General features: G+C 41.4%; 1 protein-coding gene across 10 annotated transcripts; it reads right to left on the bottom strand.

Moving 5' to 3' along the window:
• Positions 1-8: 8 nt before the first annotated feature.
• LOC139540261 (BTB/POZ domain-containing protein 10-like) lies at positions 9-18,203 on the bottom strand. 10 transcript variants are annotated; one of them, XM_071343949.1, is made up of 10 exons: positions 18,003-18,174; positions 17,190-17,257; positions 16,369-16,505; positions 8,689-8,897; positions 7,967-8,276; positions 7,765-7,867; positions 4,283-4,403; positions 2,101-2,298; positions 973-1,083; positions 9-680 (listed from the first exon to the last, which is right to left on the bottom strand). In XM_071343949.1, exons 3-10 carry the CDS (start codon positions 16,497-16,499, stop codon positions 376-378), a joined length of 1,488 nt encoding a protein of 495 aa, XP_071200050.1. In that variant the 5' UTR covers positions 16,500-16,505; positions 17,190-17,257; positions 18,003-18,174; the 3' UTR covers positions 9-375. The 10 variants fall into 10 exon arrangements, with proteins under 10 accessions (XP_071200050.1, XP_071200055.1, XP_071200051.1 ...); XM_071343954.1 differs by having other exon boundaries at positions 16,369-16,423; positions 18,003-18,142; XM_071343950.1 differs by lacking the exon at positions 18,003-18,174 and adding an exon at positions 17,434-17,558.
• Between the last annotated feature and the right edge of the window lie 3,941 nt (positions 18,204-22,144).

The following is a 22,144-nucleotide window of genomic DNA, read 5'->3' as shown; positions in this document are numbered from 1 at the left end:
AAAGTGAATATTAAATAAAAATCTTTATTGAGGTCAAAGCATCACAGTGAGGCTCCCCAGGTGGTAGTCTCACCCGTCTCACCCGCACCACAACAGGGAGAGCAAGCAGAAGTGGATAAAACCAAACCCTTTAGGAACTACAGTACTGTACACAGCAGCACCACACCCACAGACAAGTTTGTGATTCAAATATTCTTGATAAAAGATCTCCTTTGGTCAGTTAAGAACAGTACAAGGAGGCAATTGTGTGCTTTGCTACTCCTTCCCAAGCTGTTGACAATATATACCAGTTTTTTTTTTTTTGCCTTAAGGCTGCAGAAGAGGTGCAAAGGCAATTTGGTTTCTGCTGTCAAACAGTACTCAGAGGGCCCAGTCTCAGACAGCCGGTGAGGGGGCGTCTGGGTCTGGCTCGTAGTGGTAGCTTGGCTGAGGCTGGATGTCCAGTTCGTCCACCTGAGGACCAGGGTGCATGTTGACCAGCTGGTCCTGGGGAATGTCTGCAGCGGCGGCTGCTAGGTTTGTGATGGACTTGCTCTTCACACACTGGAAGTCAACATGGCGGCTCTTGCCCTCCTCCTTCTCCCAGGACATGCGGATGAAGGGCCGCTGCACATAGTTGTAGATGACCTCTGGCCGGCCGCCGGGACGCTTCTTCACCTTCTCCTTGTAGGTGGGATAACCTGGGAGGGTAAAAAGAGATGTATGTTTTCTGTTCAAACACTGTCTAAATACATCACCTGTAGTCTATTTTCTTTTACCCAATTGAGGTAACATTGAGTTGCTCTTATACCTGTATAATAACACAGTTATTACTCTTCTAGTAACATTGACACGTAGCAATAAGACCTATAAGGATTGCACAATAGTGATTCTGGTAATTACAGGATTACTATGCAGGTTTAAGAACTTGCTTAGTGTTATCAAATTGTAAAGACATGTGGAAGAAGGAAATTCAGTGATGATCCAGCATACCTTCAATTCCAAGTCTGATTTTCTTAAGTCCTCTGTCTTTTAATACTGATTTGGCAACGTCTCGATTCTCTATGTACTTGAAGAATCTGTACAGTTTTGTGCTGTATATAACTGTAAAGAAAAATTAAGTCATACATATTAGAAGTTAAACCACACAGGCATTCAGCAATACATAACTATTAGGTGTTGGGTTTAAAGGCCTAGTGCACTCATTCTGTATTTCCAGGGTTTTGTATCATATAAACAGCTGATGAAACTTGTTTCTTTTTGACCATTTTAAGGAAAAACCATTACAGTAAGTAACTTGTTGTCCAGAACTGACACACTGGGCCTTTAACATTAGGGACACACATCATACCAGTAAAAAACAGCCAAGGACAATTCTTTACACAAGGATATAAACCACTCATGGATGATCATATTCCAGCCTCTATTATAAAAGGGGACTGTCTAAAACAATTAAACCAAAGGGAAAGTTTGTGGATTTACAAACTACAGGCCACTAAATACCCTGGTTTAAATGAAGACATTTACCTCACCCTTCCTGTAGGGTTGTGACAGATCCATTTGCTGTCATCTAGTGAACATTTTGCTCAATTGCCCTCAGCTATGGTTTAGACTGTTGTTGTTCATGTTTTGCTGTGTTCTAGTGTACTATGGAATATATTGCTTTCTTATTCTTGACACTTCTCCCAGTCATATTTAAGGTTAGAACTACCTTTCTAAGTGTTCTGATACTTCTAGCTTGGAGTTGTATTTTTATGATAACATAGCTTCAGTATTTCACTTTTTAATGTGTATAGTATTGCTTACTAGGTGTGTCCAATCAATTTTGTAACCACTCCCTCTTCTAATTAGGGCTAATTGGAAAAGCTGTTCAAAAGAGGACATTGTATTCTTTTTTGTACTCCCTGACGAAGGCCATGCAGCCGAAACGCATCGGATTAAAAAAAAAAAAAACTTTCTATTGAACATGCCATACTAATAAAGGCATTTGAATTAATTATATGAAGAGTGCCTTGGTCCTCCTTTTTGATGACTCATGGATGATTGTTGAAATGGCTTGCTTGTAGAGTATTCTACATATACTATATCAACAGAGCCAGTCAGGCGAATGACCTAACTCACTCTGTGAATACTCCTCTCCCATCTGCGGAGGGTACTCCTCGTCCCAGTCCACCACGTCGTCGTCAGTCAGGACCACCACGTGACACTCCCTCTCTCCGTTCTGGGCGCTGGCGACCATCAGCGGCACCACCATCTCCTCCAAGTAGAACTCAAACTGACGCCTCGCCCCATCGTTGGACAGCTCGTGCATGAGTGCACCTAGAAGATAGGAGTGGGTGGTGTCAGTGGGACAAGGTCATGAAAAGTGCATCACGGGACATGTGTGATGTGATGATCGTACTCCAGTTCTCGCGCTGAAATGTAAACAGTACGTTCGGGAAGTATTCAGACCCCTTTACCTTTCCCACATTTTGTTACGTAAAAGCTTTATTTCAAATATGTCCCTCATCCATCTACACACACACAAGACCCCATACTGAAAAAATCAAACAGTTTATTTTTTAATACATTTGCAAAAAGATTAAGTATTCAGACCCTTTACTCAGTACTTTGTTGCAGCACCTTTGGCAGCGATTACTGCCTTGAGTCTTCTTGAGTATGACTCCACAAGCTTGGCACACCTGTATTTGGGGAGTTTCTCCCATTCTTCTCTGCAGATCCTCAAGCTCTGGCAGGATGGATGGGGAGCGTCGCTGCACAGCTACTTGCAGTTCTCTCCAGAGATGTTCGATCAGGTTCGATCAAGTCCAGGCTCTGGCTGGGCCACTCATGGACATTCAGAGACTTGTCCCGAAGCCACTCCTGCGTTGCTTGGCTGTGTGCTTAGGATCGTTGTCCTGTTGGACGGTGAACCTTCGCCGCCAGTCTGAGGTCCTGAGTGCTCTGGAGCAGGTTTTCATCAAGGATCTCACCCTACTTTGCTCTGTTCATCTTTCCCTCGAACTTGACTAGTCTCTCAGTCCCTGCTGCTGAAAAGCATCCTCACAGCATGATGCTGCCACCACCATGCTTCACCGTAGGGATGGTGCCAGGTTTCCTACAAATGTGACACTTGGCATTCAGGCCAAAGAGTTCAATCTTGCTTTCATCAGACCAGAGAATCTTGTTTAGGTGCCTTGGCAAACTCTAAGCGGGCTGTCATGTGCCTTTTACTGATGAGTGGCTTCCTTCTGGCCACTCTACCATAAAGGCCTGATCGGTGGAGTACTGCAGAGATGGTTGTCCTTCTGGAAGGTTCTCCCATCTCCACACAGGAGCTCTGTCAGAGTGACCATCGGGTTTCTTGGTCACCTCCCTGACCAAGGCCCTTCTCCCCGGATTGCTCAGTTTGGCCGGGCGGCCAGCGGTAGGGAGAGTCTTGGTGGTTCCAAACTTCTTCCATTTAAAAATGATGGAGGGCACTGTGTCCTTGGGTACCTTCAATGCTGCATAAATGTTTTGGTACCCTTTCCCAGATCTGTGCCTTCGACACAATCCTGTCTCGGAGCTCTACGGACAATTCCTTCGACCTCATGGCTTGGTTTTTGCTCTGACATGCATGGTCAACTGTGGGACCTTATATAGACACGTGTGTGCCATTCCAAATCATGTCCAATCAATTGAATTTACCACAGGTGGACTACAATCAAGTTGTAGAAACATCTCAAGGATGATCAATGAAACAGGACGCGCCTGAGCTCAATTTCGAGTCTTGTAGCAAAGGGTCTGAATAATTATGTAAATAAAGTTTTTTAAATTTGTAATACATTTGCAAAAAATCTAATAACCGTTTTACCTTTGTCATTATGCGGTATTGTGTGTAGATTGATAAATTCTATTAATCCATTTTGTAATACGGCTGTAACGTAACAAAACAATTTTTTTAAAGGGAAGGGCTCTGAATACTTTCCGAATGCACTGTACATGTTCACACACACACAGACAGGCTCACTCGCAGCAAGTCAACAAAACTAGGCACTCATCCACATTTCAAACAACGTCAATCAATGGCTACAGCAGTCAGTGACCCACATTGTGGAAACCTGCGATCATCTGACTTGCATCAAATCTGTAGGCTAATATTGACTTGGTTTCAGAGCTGTGCATCATATCAACAACCTCACAACACTGAACACAGGCTAAAATTTGCAGCTAATACAGAATATGGCATGAAATATTACACAGGAATATTCTGCCTAAAATGTAATAACCCATTATCAACTTACAGCAATGAGGGGGAATCATACAATATATACAGACTCACTGAGGTCTCTACACTTGATGGTGCTGTAGTCAAAGGAGATGCAGAGGTAGTCACATGCTTCTCTCAGCTCAGGAACGGGGATCCCATCAGGACAGCAGATTATCCCAGATTTGTAGTAATCCTGCCATTTAAAAGTCACACAGGAAAAACAAAACAGGCAGCCATTACTGAGGCTGGTCTGCGCACACACAGAACAGAGCCTTCCGACAACAGCAAATGGCAGCGACGTCACACCCTCTCTCCCCCCCACCCCCACAGAGCTATTTACAGCCAGTGGAATATTGACAGAGTTCAAGTATAACGATGAAAATAAACGGTATCAAGGCAGCAGCAGCGACGCGCAGCTCTTCACAAGACCGCTTCGGAAACGGCTGTTAGCTTGCTCTGTGCCCTAAATGATAATGCTGCCATCCATGGTTTTCTTTCTCTCTCCCTGCTATTATGGTCGGGTCGCATTTGATAGAAGAGCTTTTCCCAATTACAGAACGGATCGGTACTACGAGACGTTCAATACTGAAAACCCAAGGTAAGCATTGAAATCAAACACAGAAGTGCTTGCAGCATACCCGAGTCCTGACTATCTACATTAGCATTTCTCTCCCACATACAAAGAAGCATACAGATGTGAAATTGCTACTCTGGCATGCTAGAACACAGTACTACCTCTGAAGCACACAGAGAGCTGCCCCTGATACTGTAATAAAGCCCAGAAACCGTATGATACACACAAAACAGATGCAATTACCTGGTTGTTCTCCTGCCCTGTGTCTCTGGAGACTTAAGTGGAATGCCGGGGCGAACGTACACAAAAATGAAAGCACTAGCATGTTGTGCAGTATTAGTAGCTCTGATCCCTGAAAATCTGCCTTACGTAACACTGCACAGATTATCTGCCCCGCATTTCCACACTTCCCCAAAAATACACAATGTCGGATAGATAACCCCGGAGATGTTTGTAAACGAGCTTACTTGTCAACGTATCACTTGACAGTAATTGCATACAAACACAATACAAGTGTTTGAATAATAAGGAAATGATGCAGCAATAATATGCTCAAAAAAACAATGTATTGACCCCTATACACATGGCCACTACAAAATCTGTGGCCATAACTCCACAATGGAATTTAATAAATACATTAAAGGGATTCTTTGGGATTTTGGCAATGAGGCCCTTCATCTACTTCCCCAGAGTCAGATGAACTCATGGATAAAATGTGTATGTCTCTGCGTGCAGTTTGAAGGAAGTTGATAACTATACCACCAGCGGAATTGCTAACTAGCATTAGCGCAATGACTGAAAGTCTATTGGAATCTGCTAGCATGACTTCCAGTCATTGCGCTAACGCTAGTTAGCATTGGCTCACGAAACTACACTATATATACACACACCCCCCTTCAAACAGGACTGGCAAAAAGTGCTCTTTACTGACGAGTCGCGGTTTTGTCTCACCAGGGGTGATGTTCGGATTCGCGTTTATCGTCGAAGGAATGAGCGTTACACCGAGGCCTGTACTCTGGATGGAGCGGGATCAATTTGGAGGTGGAGGGTCCGTCATGGTCTGGGGCGGTGTGTCACAGCATCATTGGAATGAGCTTGTTGTCATTGCAGGCAATCTCAACACTGTGCATTAAAGGAAAGACATCCTCCTCCCTCATGTGGTACCCTTCCTGCAGGCTCATCCTGACATGACCCTCCAGCATGACAATACCACCAGCCATACTGCTCGATCTGCTCGTTATTTCCTGCAAGACAGGAATGTCAGTGTTCTGCCATGGCCAGCGAAGAGACCGGATCTCAATCCCATTGAGCACGTCTGGGACCTGTTGGATCGGAGGGTGAGGGCTAGGGCCATTCACCCCAGAAATGTCCGGGAACTTGCAGGTGCCTTGGTGGAAGAGTGGGGTAACATCTCACAGCAAGAACTGGCAAATCTGGTGCAGTCCATGAGGAGGAGCACTGCAGTACCTAGAATCTGGTGTGGCCACCAGCTGCATTGACTTACTTTTGACCCTCACATTATTCAATTTCTGTTAGTCACATGTCTGTGGAACTTGTTCAGTTTGTGTCTCAGTTGTTGAATCTTGTTATGTTCATACAAATATTTACACATGTTAAGTTTGCTGAAAATAAACGAGGATGACAGTGAGAGGACGTTTATTTTTTTGCTGAGTTTATAAGTGCTGTTATTGTGAAGTGGAAACGTCTAGGAGCAACAACAGCTCAGCGCGAAGTGGTAGGCCACACAGGCAAACAGAACGGGGCTGCCCAGTGCTGAAGCGCCTAGCGCGTAAGAATCGTCTGTCCTCGGTTGCAACACTCACTACAGAGTTCCAAACTACCTCTGGAAGCAACGTCAGCACAATAACTGTTTGTCGGCATCTTCAAGAAATGGGTTTCCATGGCCGAGCAGCCGCACACAAGTCTAAGATCATCACGCGCAATGCCAAGCGTCGGCTGGAGTGGTGTAAAGCTCGCCGCCATTGGACTCTAAAGCAATGGAAACACGTTCTCTGGAGAAATGAATCACGCATCACCATCTGACAGTCCAACGGACAAATCTGGGTTTGGCAGATGACAGGAGAACACTACTTGCCCCAATGCATAGTGCCAACTGTAAAGTTTGGTGGAGGAGGAATAATAGTCTGGGACCATTTTGTATGGTTCGGGCTAGGCTCCTTAGTTCCAGCTAAGGGAAATTTTAACGCTATAGCATACAATGACATTCTAGACGATTCTGTGCTTCCAACTTTGTGGCAACGGTTTGAGGAAGGCCCTTTCCTGTTTCAGCATGACAATGCCCCGTGCTCAGTGTGGAAGAACTTGACTAGCCTGCACAGAGCCCTGACCTCAACCCCATCGAACACCTTTGGGATGAATTGGAATACCGACTGCAAGCCAGGCCTAATCGCCCAACATCACTAATGCTTTTGTGGCTGAATGGAAGCAAATCCCCGCAGCAATGTTCCAATATCTAATGGAAAGCCTTCCCAGAAGAGTGGAGGCTGTTATAGCAGCAAAGGGAGGGACCAACCCCATATTAATACCCATGATTTTGAAATGAAATGTTCAACAAGCAGGTGTCCTACTTTTGGTCATGTAGTGTACCTCAACGTCCTTCATACTGGACACAGAGACATAAATATGGTATCCACGAGTTCAACTGACTATGGGGAAGTAGATAAAGGGCATCATCGTCAAAATCCCAAAGTATCCCTTTAATTTGGTGCCATAATCAAGGTCTGTTTTAGAAAGATAGTGTTCTGACCTGAGTGCCTATTCTTCTTCCTAATAAAATAAATAGGGGATGGATATAGAATCTGAGAGAGAATGCCTTTCCCATTCCAGTCATGAAGATTAATGACGCAGCAGCGTAATCCTTCACTTCGTCAATACCAACCTGTCTCTGGGTACATTAGGTGAAAAACAGTGACATTATCAACCGTGAATGAGATCTTATTATAAAGCCAGAGTGTCTTACCAGGATGGCTCTAAAAACCGTTGAGCTGATTCCATCTGCCACCTCAAACTCTCCTTTGTCATTGGGCCTAGTGAAATTGTATTCTCTCCCGGATCCAAACATTCTATGAGAGAAGAAAAACATTCGGATTGAAATTAATTTGTTTTAATATCCCTTTTGGATGTCACTTTAATTTCTGGTGATACAATAGTATGCTTTATACCTTCCCAGCATGGTGTTGGGCTGGGCGGTGAAGATGGCCGGGTCCACCAGGAAGCGGGTGTTGTCCACTATCAGAGTGACCCTCTCGGCGGTCCGTAATGTGCGCGTCCCCTCCTTTGCGTTCTCATAGACGTAGAGGTGGTCACAGGGACCGTGCACGTGTCCATGGCCCAGACTCTTACAGTGGGTCTCAGTACTGAAAAGGCTGCTCCTGCTCGCTGCGATGCAGCTGGGCCCCACGGAGATTAAGGCCCTGGGGGGCCGAGGACTCGACGACCTGGAGGAAGAACCACCCTCGCACCGCTCACGATCTGGGAGACAGACAGGCAGAGTACCATAATTAAGGTGCCAACACAGCTGTCTCATCACACTGGATGAAAAGGGACATTGTTAACGCTGGTCAAGTAATTGAAAGCTTTTGCAAGAGTCAAAATGCTTTCCTTTCAAGACTCTACTATTCAACTCTTACTGTAGCAATTTAAACATCATTCAGTTATAGGCTTAATTCCCTGAGTGGGTACAGACTGAGTAGGAGTAGTATGACTACCTGGCTCCGCCTCTGGGTGAGGCTTTAAGGCGATTTCAACACAATGAAACCACATTTCTGAGAGCTCTGATTCAGTCACTGCTTTTATGTAGTTAGAAAGGGACTCAATCTCACAGCTGTACCGGAGGCATGAGAAAGCACCCTGTGTGGTCTCAAAGCAGTAATGGAGTACTCACCGCTGTTGTGCTGTCGGGTGGGCGAGGTGACGTTCCTGATGCAAGGGGTCAGCTGACCCTCTCCCCTCTCGTGGGAGGAGTCTCGGGAGCGGTCGCTAGACCTCCGGCGATCACTGTCCCTGCAGCGTTCGAGGCCTCCGCTGGCGCCATGCAGGTTCATGTTGACCAGGTCGGCCTCTAGTTGAGGGACTGGAACGCGGGGCTGGGCACTGAGAGGAGCACACCACACACAGTCAGACACACACACACACGAGCACGGAGGGGGAAAGGGAGTATTTTGTATGCTTCTCTGCAGAGAAGTGGGTAAAAGCCTGCAGTAAACTCATATGAACCCTCTGAGAGAAAAAAAAAATAGCAGCGCTGACTGCTGTAGAAAGACAGCCAATACAACACTACTGCTTGCTGCCTGCAGTCCTATACTTTGAGAAACCCATTAGGGAGTGAAAGAACACATAAATAGGACTATTACACCTCTTGGAGTGGCATTGGTAAAATATGAAATATTACACTGATGGAGCATGAAGTACCAAACACACCTTCTTGAAATCATTTTTTAAAAATAGTTCCACAGGATAATAACCCTATTATCCATCGCAAAAGAGCCTATCTGTAGGGAAACTGGAGAAACTGGCCATCCCATTGAGACAGGCAGAGAAGCCGAAAGCATCCACAAGAGCTGTTATGTTATCTGCGGCAGCCACCTTACCTCTGAAAGCTCTCTCACACTGTCTGGTCTGTCTAGTCTGACCAGCGTGCCATGCAGCAGGTCTCCCTAATAAAGAGTGCGTCCCTCCCGAGGGAAGTGATTATCAAATATGATGAGGCTAAAGTGAATGGACTGGAGAGCAGCAGCACAAAAGAGGAACTCTCAAAGACGGGAGAGCTCTAGAGAAGCTGCCTTTATAGCCCCTCAAATGGACGACATCCATCCACCTTCTAGAAATATTCAACCCAGTCAACCGTTAACAATGTCTGACTGAGGCGCCACCTCCACTGATGAAGTCCCAGAGAGTGCGAGAGATGGCTCACTGACTGAGTAGGAAAAATCGAAGTCATTCCACTACATGTGGACAACTTCATTTCAGCAGACATGTCTTTAAAAAATTTTTTTTAAAGGATGTGGAAAGATTGGGCTGATTGTAATATCTTGTTCATAGTGTTAACACTTATTGAAACAAATAATTGTCTAAATTTCAACAGCAACTGAATGGATGCTAATGACTGGTCCAGAAACGGGAAGTTGTAATCACATTGTATGCAGGTCAGGGACCGCCAGGCCTGCCCTACAGTATGTGGGTCCCCTGATCTTTGTGCAGCTTGTCCTCGTTACTACACCTGCATTGAATTCTGTACTGCTATGAGACCTTCAGCCATGTAAATAAAAACAACAATGAGAGAACTAAATGTACATCCCTTGTGTCCTCACATGACTTTTGTGGACTTCATAAAATGTATTGAAAAAGGCTCTTATTCGAAAGACAGTTCTTGACATGGAGCATACAATTGCTCTACAGGCTCATATGAAATCTCAAAAAGAGAAACTCTTCAATAGAGTGATGAGTCTCATCAGGTTGGGGAATGTGATTAAGAGCTTGAATGGAGAATCAGCACTAGTTATGGAGTGATGCCCCCATTGCACTCAGCAGAAATTCAGGTGTGGAAACATAGCAGTATCAATCCCTCTTTCTATTCTACAATATTTTGGTTCCTTTAGCATAACTGCAATTCTGAATATAAAGTAGAATGCCAAAACGGGAAAAGTTTGGTAACCAGATTTATTTTATGTATATAACAAATCTTCCCCCAGTGCATGAATAAGGCAAGTCTGGATTAACAAACAAAGGGTCAGCGAAAGCGATAGAGCTCATCTCATCTTTCATGCAGGCAGAAATGCAAAGCTATATCCATCCACATATCAACTCAATGGCTGCCGCTATTACCTCACATAACCTCTTGGAAAAGGCATTGATTTCCACGAAATGATCAAATACAAATTGCAATGTTTAATGTTAAGTTTAGTCATTTTAAGACGATTACTATGACTGATAATGGAGGCAAAGCACAGATGAACTGGTGTTATAAATAAGCGTCTGCAGCATTAAGTCCCGTTACTTAAAGAAAAGGGTCCCATCAATAATTTAGAGCACTGCTGACACTTTCCCTACGATATTAAAACAGAGAGAATGCACGCTAGTGTCGGGGTTTAACCCTCCACAAAAGGCGTTCTGATCGGCAAACCCCATGAAAGGACACACTTCATTTTAAAAAGACGCGTAGTCTTGGTTCTTTTCCTCTTGCCATTCATAAGAATGCGTGGGAAAACCACAAAAAGCCGACCAATGAAATAAATATTTCCAAAAACATAGGTAATCAACATATGCTATAATAAATACAATGCATAGGATGCTTCGCAGACCTACCCGTTTGTATCGCACGGCAAATTAAAGACAAAGCAGCACGGGATGAGCTGAGGAATGAAAGCACAAAGGACTTGGGCTCCTCCGAACAATGCAGCCTTGCCAGCCGGTTTAGCATCCTTGGGCATTACTTTCGAACTTCAGCATTATTTCGTAGACTGTTCAACTTGCTAGCTGTAAAATTATCTTTCGAAAGCCTCGATCGCCCCAATTGGAAGAAAAAAAAAGGGGAAAAAAAGAGCGAGGACCAGTCATTCAGTTCAGACAGGGAGACCCGTAGAAATGAATGGCTGTGCGCTTTTTTTCCACGACACTGAATCAGACTCACAGAGCAGCCCTTCTGACGTAGTGCGACCTCCCAGTCTACTGTCCTGATATTGCCTGACGCGACAGGGGAAGACTATAAGGACACAGTTGACGCTTAAACCCACTAGCAAAAACCTAAAACTGTCCCTTACCTTAGTAACCTCATTGTGATTAATACTAAAATGAAATATCGGTTTGGGCGTCAGGCGTGTCCTTATATAGCCTTTTCCGACTCGACACGATTGTCTTCAGCAGAATTGCTTGGCTGATTAAATAAAATTGCTGATTTGCGAATGATGAACATGACAGCGCACCAATTGACCTCTGGATTTTACTTGGCTGTAGATTACAATGCCAATATGTGCTAAAAATGTGTTCTGTTTGTTGATATTAATAAAAATTTAATTTGAGCTAGAGATTCATATAAATGATTGACTCCCCAGATAAGGGCTTTGGTTGAGAATCACAGGACTGAGAAGTCCATCCAGAGGTAGGATTACAACTACAGCAACCTGGTCTCAGAGAATTGTGTATGATTCTGTGTGTAAATGTAGGAAACTCAATTTATTCTGAACAAAAAATATAAAAAAACACAACAAGTGTTGGTCCCATGTTTCATGAGTGGCAATAAATAAATAAATAAATTTAAAAAATATATTTTTAAAAAAAATCGCAGAAATGTTCCATATGCACTAAAAGCTTATTTCTCACAAATGTATTCTACAAATTTGTTTACATCCCTGTTAGTGACCATTTCTCCTTTGCCAATATAATCCATCCACCCGACAGGTGTGGCATATTAAGACTCATTAAACAGCATGATTATTACACAGGTGCACCTTGTGCTGGTGAAGAAAGGCCACTAAAAATGTGTAGTTGTCGTCACATAACAATGCCACAGATGTCTCAAGTTGAGGGAGTGTGCAATTGGCATGCTGACTGCAGCAATGTCCACCAGAGCTGTTACCAGAGAATTTAATGTTAATTTCTCTACCATAAGCTGCCTCCAACATCTTTTAGAGAATTTGTCAGTACATCCAACCGGCCTCACAACTGCAGACCACGTGTAACCACGCCAGCCCAGGACCGCGACATCTGGCTTCTTCACTTGTGGGATTGTCAGAGACCAGCCCCCCGGACAGCTGATGAAACTGAGTATTTCTGTCTGTAATAAAGACTTTTTGTGGGGAAAAACATATTCTGATTGGCTGGGCCTGGCTCCCCAGTGGGTGGGCCTATGCCCTCCCAGGCCCACCCATGCCTGCGCCCCTGCCCAGTCATGTGAAATCCATAGATTAGGGCCAAATTCATTTATTTAAATTGACTGATTTCCTTGTATGAACTGTAAACTCAGTAAAATAATTGAAATTGTTGTTTTAATATTTTTGTTCAGTATAGTATGCGTTACATTTCATATGGTATGTATTAATTTCTGGATATCAATCACCCATTTCATATGTTACAAATTACAATTTGTATGATATGTTAAGAATTTGCAAAAAACATGTTACGAATTCTAGTTAGGTGGCTAACGTTAATTAGTATTGGCTCGCAAAACTACCTCCAACTGTGGGTTTCCTTTGAACATGATAATTTGGATAGCCATGCTAGCTTCACCCCCATGTGGGTGCTAGGTAGTGAGAGGTAACGGCCAATCCAGTAGGGGATAGAAAATATATAGTGAGTTTCGATTGGTCAATAGACTTGTGGTATAAGTTCAGCTTCTTCACGTCACCCAATGGTCCCCCGACCACTTCACTTCCCTCCATTGAAAATGAACGGCTTCCAAAATGTCATCTCTCCTTGTCATCTTCTATGGAAAACCACTAACTTCCTTCATACTGGACGCAGAGACAAAAATAGTATCCACAAGTTAATCTGACTCTGGGGGAGGTAGACAAAGGGCTTCATTGCCAAAAGCCTGAACGACCACTTTAAGGAAGTGTATGACATGATTAACAGTCCACAATATGCATCTGAGTGTGTCAAAAATACATAGGCTATCTGATGGACCGGAATAGCCACACCCTAAAAAGCGCTCATTTGACACGTTGTCTGTGGTGATCCTGGTCTACTAGACTAGACACAACATAGTAAAAGTAAATCCAGGATACCCAAATTAGTATGATATGTTACATTTGGTATGTTACGTAAGACAGGTGGTTACTAAAGGCAAAAAATGAAAGTAGGGTGGTTGGTCGGGTGGGTGGGCGTATAACGCAAACTTCTAGCTGCGAGTTCGAATATTTACTACTTTTTAGCTACTATGCATTTTTGCTAACCCTTCCCCTAACCGTAACCTTTTTTTTTAGCTAACCCTTAAACCTAACTCCAAAATGTAACTTTAACCCTAAAACATTGACAGGTCAGGGAAACCATCTCAAGATCATTCATCAGTGATTTAAAAATACCAATCGGGACAAGTTCTTCCAGTTTAAAAGTATTTTGTAAGGCGTTCCAAGACGATGGCGCTAGCTTAGCTAGTGTTAGCTCAAAAATGATGTATAAAATGTTTATTCATTGCATGTGTCTGCAGATGATCCAAACAAAGCAGTATCTTCTTAACCATACAATAAATGTTGTCACAAATTAAAATAAGAGTGTTTTTGACACATTGGAGTGAAAAAAAAGCTGTGGCACGTCAACTACCCATTTTCTCAAAGAACAGTGTAGATGTACATTTTGGTAACAGAATGATGGTAAAATCTCCCTCAGTTTGTGACCACGTTTTCCAAAAACTCTTAAATATCTACTCCAAATTAAGATTCAAAGATGTCTGCAGAAAGAATGGGGTGTCAGCTATGATAGGACAACTTGAGCTGTGCTTTGTGATTTACTTTTAATTCCCATTTTAGCCAATTCAGTTGCATTCATTCTGTTACCGACTTGGTAATAGAATGACACATTTTAGAAGAAAGAGCAAGCTAGTGAGGAAGGGAGGTAGGAAGGGGGTACAGCCAGGCATAGGAACTGTAGGCAGTGCTTTATCTCGCAATTTTGAGACTTGGAATGGCTCGTGAATTCACTAAAAGTAGAGGCTATCAATGAGTAGGCTGAGCTATTCTACACGCAACAGGCCAAAGACTGAACACACCTTTCTTTGAGAAAAGAAAGAGCAGGCAAGCCAGCAAGAGGAGGTGCCGGCAGACAGTCGGAACCGTGCACATAGGCTATATCTTGTTCGTCTATATCGCAATGTCTTGTCTTGCAATGCCTAGTAAGTTCACTAAAAGTATATATTAGGCTATCACTGAGTATGGCTAAGCTATTTTACATAGTGCCAGTGAATTGAAGTTGAATATTGCCAAATGAGTCAGTTTAATTAGGCCTAAATGTGCAATAAAAAGTAGGCCTATTGTACCTATAGCTTATTTAAAATGAAACCACAGCTGGCTGTTGATGTCCTAGGCAATAGATCTTAAAGCAGGGCATCCCCGCTAAACAATTTGTAAATGGCAATTTCACTTTCTGGGCCATAAAAGCATCAAGCGCAAATACTGTTCAGCAGCTCAAATCAGAAGGGGTGGGGGTCATTTTTGCTAGGAAGGACATCTACCATGGATAACTAAAATAATGACACTTCCTCAATTTTAAAATATTATGGGAACACCTATACATTTGGCAGCCAAATACCGTCACATCTCGAATAAAAACCTCCAGGTTTCCAGCATAAAAATGTAAAATTACCAGGGGGTAGTTTGGAAACTGTGTGAACCGTCATCTGGAATAATGCACATGCTTGGATAATTACTTAACCAACGTCTCAAGTAATACTGGCTTTATCCAATAGGGCTATATAACACAGCAAAGAATAGACTTATCAGCGTAGAGTGCGCACCATGGGATCTGTCAAAGCGGCGCACGGCAGAAATATTCTAGTTCCTCCACATCTACATTCAAACAAGTTGATAAGCAAATACGATGCTTCATGCTCATGCCAGTCCTCTCTAGAACGCAATAATAGTCTTAGTAGGACTGCAATAATGAGGTGGTGTGTACGTATGCACAGCCGTTTCAATGTGTTTTGGGTGTCGAGCAAGAGTCGCCTGTGCTTAGCTCCATTCGGTTTATTTTTTAGCCTGAAAAACTCCCCAGCCCTTAACGATTACAAGCACTCATAACCTGATGCAGTCACCACTATACTCGAAAATATAGAGAGTGGTACTCAGTAATGTGTTGTATTTGCCCCAAACACTATGTATTCAGGACAAAAAGTGAATTGCTTCTTTGCAGTATTACTTCAGTGCATTGTTGCAAACAGGATGCATGTTTTGGAATATTTGTAGTCTGTACAGGCTTCCTTTTCACTCTGTCAATTAAGTTAGTATTGTGGAGTAACTGAGCCATTCTCAGTTTCCTCCCATCACAGCCGTTAAACTCTGTTTTAAAGTCACTATTGGCCTCAGTGAAATCCCTGAGTGGTTTCCTTCCTCTCAAGAAACAGTTAGGAAGGAAGCCTGTATCTTTGTAGTGACTGGGTGTATTGATACACCATTCAAGGTGGAATTAATAACTTCACCATGTTCAAAGGGATATTCAATGTCTACTTTTTTTTTCTTCTTCTAATGTTTTTAATTGAAACACTATTATTGCAGAGTGAGTCCTTGCAACTTATGTGACTCAGTACTCAAATATTTAATCCTGAACTTATTTAGGCTTGTCATAACAAAAGGTTGAATACTTATTGACTCAAGACATTTCAGTTTTTCATTAATTTGTAAAAGTGTAATCAATTTTAAATTCAGGCTGAAACAAAAAAATGTGGAAAAAGTCAAGGGGTGTGAATACTTTCTGAAGACACTATATATAAAATAGTACTGGACAGTTGTCTTGAATGCTGAACAATCAAGAACAATCCAGCACATTCAGAATTCTTTCTAAAGTGATGTCCTTGTTCTACAATTCTTTTTTTAAGTAGCAATACAGGACTCTTCCCTAATGAGTGCTAGTTTATTACCTTGAGTGTCTGTGAAGACTACTTTCCCAGTTGTCAGTGTCGCTTGAGTTGTCATCTAAATGTGGACATTCAGCCATCACAGGTAAACAGTTAGAGGTGTCAATAGGGAATCTGCCACCATCAGCACTCATGATGTCCTGTTAATACAAAACATACACGTTTGTTGTTCTCTTCACATTAGTTGAAGAAATGTAAACATATAATTTATAATGGAACGCTAGATAACACCCAAAGCCTTCTATTGGCAAACATAATAAACTTACTCTCTATCTAGCCAAGTTAGACTTGACTAAAAATAACAAGCTTGCTACAGTAGTAGTACCACCACCAAGCTAGCTAGATGGGCCCATTGTTTGTTAGCTAGCTAGCTAAGTTAGTTAGCTTGACATGGAATAACTTAGCTACCTCTACTCAAGTTATTTACCAAATGGGTAACTGAAAACATTGCTGTGACATGGCTGGCTAGTTAGCTAGCTAGACTGAACCTCTTAGACGTGTCAGCTATTAAGTGCAGGAGCTTGCAGGGATTTGTTGTCTTGTTAGCCCAATATTCGACTAAAGGAAAATATTGTTACTCCTTCGTCCAAGTTACATGTTCTGTTTAAATGGCGAATTGGTTCTGGAAGCCAGAACAGCCAAATACTCCATCTAAACGTGAATAGATTGACTCGCGGCACGGTTCTCGAAACATTGATCACTCTTTCATATCACAAGAAAACAATTTCACAAATGCAAAATACACACTTACTGTACGATGTTTACATTGATCACTCTTTCATATCACAAGAAAACAATTTCACAAATGCAAAATACACACTTACTGTACGATGTTTTAACAGTTACATCCGGCAGTATTTTTCAGTGACAACAAGTTTGTGGCGTCTGTCTTCTGTTTATACATAGGTGTAAGTTAGTTAATTAACACAGGTAACGTTAGTACACTCGGTCCTTCTGACTGTTTTCCGTAAACAAGCGATGTAACATGGAAATATGGCCGTTTGGGAACACTAACCCTATAAAAAATGTACGTATCAATTTAAACTTTAAAAAAAAGATATTTCTCACCAAGGTCTTTATGCTTCCAAAACAGCACCGAAAGCGCTGCGTGTTAATGTTCAGACCGGGCGTCGTGGCGCTTAACAAACCACCCCCCCTACAAGACGCCTTCAACCAATGACTCATGTGTATGGAACTAAGAGTCCTGATCAAGGGCTATAGTCTTGTATGTGTACTTTGATGCTAATTAGAATTAGAGTAAATAAAGTCGAATATATTGATAAGTCACCTTGTCTGAGAGAGTTATACGGTTATCAAGACGTCACGCCAAGGAAAGCCTACTATAGCTAACGTTACATGAAAACAAACATACCTTGTTTGAAGTAGTTCTAAAATCCCCAAATGAATGAAAAAACAATTGGAACAATTTCCGTGTTTGACCGCTAGGTTATGACTCATGCTAGCAAGCAATGAAGACAGTTTAGACAACCAAACTGCTAGCTCGATATCAAACCGTTTTAACCAGTAAACTTGTAGCTAGCGTTAACGTTAGTTGGATACAATTACGCCCACGTTAGCTAAATATCGTTACCTCACTGCCTGAAGTAGCCCGCTAACTATAGCATGGCGCTCCTTACCTCTTCGGATTCATTGTTGTCTGAGTTTTATCCGAAAGCGAAAGTAAACAAATTCCTTATAAATATTTTTGCTAGATTGGTGACCGACTGATTACAGTAATAATGACAGCCATGTTCCCCGGACAGTCACTAAAACAGGCCTAACTGTAATCCCTTGTTTTGACTGTTGCGCAACTAAGGTGATAGATCGCGAGACTATATAACCTCGGCTTGTTCACGAGGGTCGGAATTACTACACCCTGCGCAATCTGCAGTCTAAAAACCCCATCAAGCCCCCAAACAGTTAGGAAATTAAATATTTGTATTAATTGTTATATGTGTATATAACGGTTATATATCAATGTTTATGTTCATATAGGCTACTAATTATGATGAGTTATTATGCAGCTACCGTGTACATTGACCCCTGTGAACAACCACTGAGGCGCTAACAGTTATTGAGCTAACATCAGCAACCAATCACCTCCCGTCTGAGGTGTAAATTCATATTAATACGTACAGTAACCTTCCAATTTCGGAAACATCAGGTTTGATACATTAAGTAGAAATATAAATTAATACATTAGTAGGATGACTATTCAGCAGTTTAAAAAGCCAGCAGATGCAAATAAAAATGGAAGATTAACTTAATTGTTTATTACGAAACATACAGTATATAGCTATTGTGATAATGCTATTTTATTTACAACAAACAATTACATTGCGGCACTTTGGAGTTGGTTGATATAAAACATATAAGTGGCTACATTTTACAGTTAAATTGCATAAATATTTAACATTTATGCTATAGCTCATCAACTGTAATGATCCCTATCCCAATTAGGCCTACTGCATATAAGTATCCATGCACAAGTTACACTATTTACTAGTTATTTATACATACTACCACAGTTTTACACCACATATAGAAATACCATAGCACGTATAGAACACGAAAATACAACCATCATCAAGTTAATAAACAATTGTACAACGCTTACTTTTTTCAGATAATAAAAACAATGTTTTGGTCCTAAACAGTATTTGCCCTTCCTTTTTATTTGATTAGGATAAATAAATAGCTTGAACTACTGAATAATAAATACAAGTGCTTTAAGCTAAAACTGTGGAAGCTTAGCCTCCTCACAACTTTATTTCTCCAATACCATTTTAAAATCGCATGCCCTATACATAAATAAGAGTTGTTTAAATAAAACAGAAAAACTATAAAAGTCATGAAATAGAATGAAGTGTCAAACGTGGTAGCCTACAGTCCAGACTGCAAAAATCTAAATTCACTGAGCGTTGAGTAGCTTCTCCAAAATGTTTAAAATGTATTCAACTTCGTTTGGCGTTAATTCCTCCAAATCCAGGAGATCCTCGGGAAGAAGCCTTCTGGTTCTAACTTTCTCCCCCCTCTCTGCATTTTGAAGCGAGGCTGTATGGATGTCCCTCAGCTTCATTTGGAGCCAGTCTTGCCTCTCCTGCACGTGCTTGTGTTCCCCAAGGTTGTGCATTAGTTGTACTTCACTAATGGATCTCTTTCTGTAAGAAACAATAATACTAAGTTATATGTCTTATTTTAAACAGGACATTATTATCATTTGCAAGTAGGCTATAATATAGTATCATGTCATATCCAATCATATTACAATACAATATCATATAGTATATCATATAAAGTTATTCCATAAAGTTATTTCCAGGTCATATAGGGTTCAAGCCTACATCACTGGTCGTCCTTCAGATTGCGTTGAATAGTATAAAATGCAGAGTGATATGAGTACCACTTTTACGTCCAAACCTCTGATGGGAAACATTTTGATAACCTGTCAAAGTAAGAAAATAGTTTAGAACATAAGCCCATATCTGTAATACATTTGTGTTTGATAAGCTAAAATGTTTCACTTCAAATAAAGTTAAATACGACTACATGTGATTGATAAGCAACCACTTTTACGACAAATAAAGTTAAATAGGCTAAAGAATTCAACTTTGAACATAGGATGTCATGCAGACAAAATAATGACAAAGTTGATGAAGTTCAACTTGCCTCTTGTGCAATAGGCTTCTCTCTGGAAAGTTGTGATGTAGGGTGCAGAGGTGTAAACCCGGTTTGTAGATCAGCCTATCTGTTATGATTAGGGTAAGTCTCCCAAAGTTCCTTTTATAGCCCTCTGCCCATTGATGAGCCGCCTTCATTATTAGTGCTGATGTCACCCCTTGCCTTGATGGGGATAGGCATGCGCATGAAAACACCTCCGCAACTTCGAGCTTTCAGCACATTTGCACGGGGATAATTAATTGCGCTGCATTTGAAACTCTGCGCTACTGGGGATAACCCATTTTCAATAGCAAATATTTATAATAGCCTAGATGGATCAGACTTTCAGTGTTAATGTTTCGTTACTGACATATAGGTCTATTGCAACTTTTGGGTGGATACCTAGTATACATTTTTATATTAAATTGGCTTTATAGGCTTGTCAAATTGTGTCACATTTATTGTATATTGAATTAAGTATATATTTTATATTTATTGTAGGCCTATATGACTTGTCAAATTGTGTATTTATTGCTTATATTATATATATATATATTTATTGTATAGATTATCAATATTATGCAATACTTGTATTTCAGTCCTTATGAGTCTAAATAGATGGATGTCGTCATCTCTTGATTTTTTCTGCCAAGACTCAAATGAGAAATTAACAGTAGACACATTTATGACTATAGGGAATTATCAAGTTTCCCTGGGATACCAACTATCCACTCACTTTGAATCGCTTTTTTTTCTTCTCACTCCGACAATGACGTCAGAGTAACTTTCAGTGGGCCGGATGGTAATGAGTGAAATGTGACGGGAAAATACCAATGCACTTGGTTGATCATCCAAAGGGCTATGTTTTGGAAAGTTTGAAATGTGCAGTTGGCGGCTCTGTGTGCAACATATTTTCACAGTGGGACATCTAGTACGGTGTGACCAGGGTTGGTTGCAACACTTTTAACCCAAATGTATTTCTCAGCACCCGCTTACAATAGTTTTTTTTTAATATTATGAGAAAGAGCAAGGTCTTGGGTTGAAATGGGGACCCTTATATCCTCATATATTATTCCAACATGGAGTTATAAGCCATCAAACACACTGTGTGACAACTGTGTGACAACCAGCCTCATCACAGGGTTGGATGTCACACAGTATGGGATTGGTTGTCACAATGTTTGCTGGTAACCTATTCCTTTTGTAACAGGACATAAAGCAATATAGCAAACAATCTTTAAAAAAAGTCCATCCTTTCTTTGATCGAACAATATTCCTAACAAAATTCAGCATTTTATGCCTTGAGAATTACATTCTGAGTAAATTTGTGTGTATGCATGTGTTGGTGTGTGACAGAAAAAAATATGTTTGTGAGAGAGAGGCAACAAAGGGGGCTCTTTATAGCACAAGCACAAAATAACTTGGGATTTATTGTATACCGGCAGTGGTTTACTTTCACCTATGAAAAACACATACATTCCCCTCACCTCAATGTTTTATCATGCTGACATGAATTGACCAGGTGGATGAGCTCTTTCAAAGAATTCACACATATTAACCTTAAAATTAGTACACAGCGCCATTTAGATTGGAAGTAATTAGTACTGTGACAACCAACCGTTGAGACAACCAACCCCGGTCTCCCCTAATTCATGACTTAACTCAGAGACATCGTTGCAGTGTTTAAGATTCAAATACGGCTCAGATGGAAACATAAACCATAAAGCCTAATAAAATGATTCATGCTATATAGATTTTATTTTATTTTGTAATGCAAGTTCACTCAAATGTAAGCCTACACACCTCATTGATTCAACATCATTGCCTTATGTGTCACATTTTCTGTAAGTCATGATAAAATAATACCAATAATACATAAAAGTGGTTGAAAAATAATCTTCAAAGGTCAGTCTATCAAATGCATTCCAAACCTGCAGAAACATTTTAAGAAGATTCCCCACACCCACCCTGTCTGTCCAGTAATGTATGTGCAGTGTCAACTCCCTAACTAATATCAACTCTAGACCCCCTCCATCTTCCAGATGTATGGACAGAAGAATCCCCATTGGTCTTCATCTATCCAACTGATGAGCCACACATCAGCTCTATTGACACATGT

This window comes from Salvelinus alpinus, chromosome 15, assembly GCF_045679555.1.
Source record: "Salvelinus alpinus chromosome 15, SLU_Salpinus.1, whole genome shotgun sequence".
Classification (NCBI taxonomy): domain Eukaryota; kingdom Metazoa; phylum Chordata; class Actinopteri; order Salmoniformes; family Salmonidae; genus Salvelinus; species Salvelinus alpinus.
The sequence above is the reverse complement of the archived record's forward strand: the minus strand, read 5'-3'. Positions and strand labels throughout refer to the sequence as shown.

Bases quoted from the DNA above. Each gene is read 5' to 3' on its own strand.
- LOC139540261 (XM_071343947.1), bottom strand. From the start codon at position 17,550: ATGAGTCATTGGTTGAAGGCGTCTTGTAGGGGGGGTGGTTTGTTAAGC. The intron at 8,277-8,688 runs GTGAGTACTCCA...TCTGTCTCCCAG, and splicing joins CACCCGACAGCACAACAGCG to ATCGTGAGCGGTGCGAGGGT. The intron at 7,868-7,966 runs GTATAAAGCATA...CTTCTCTCATAG, and splicing joins CCCAACACCATGCTGGGAAG to AATGTTTGGATCCGGGAGAG.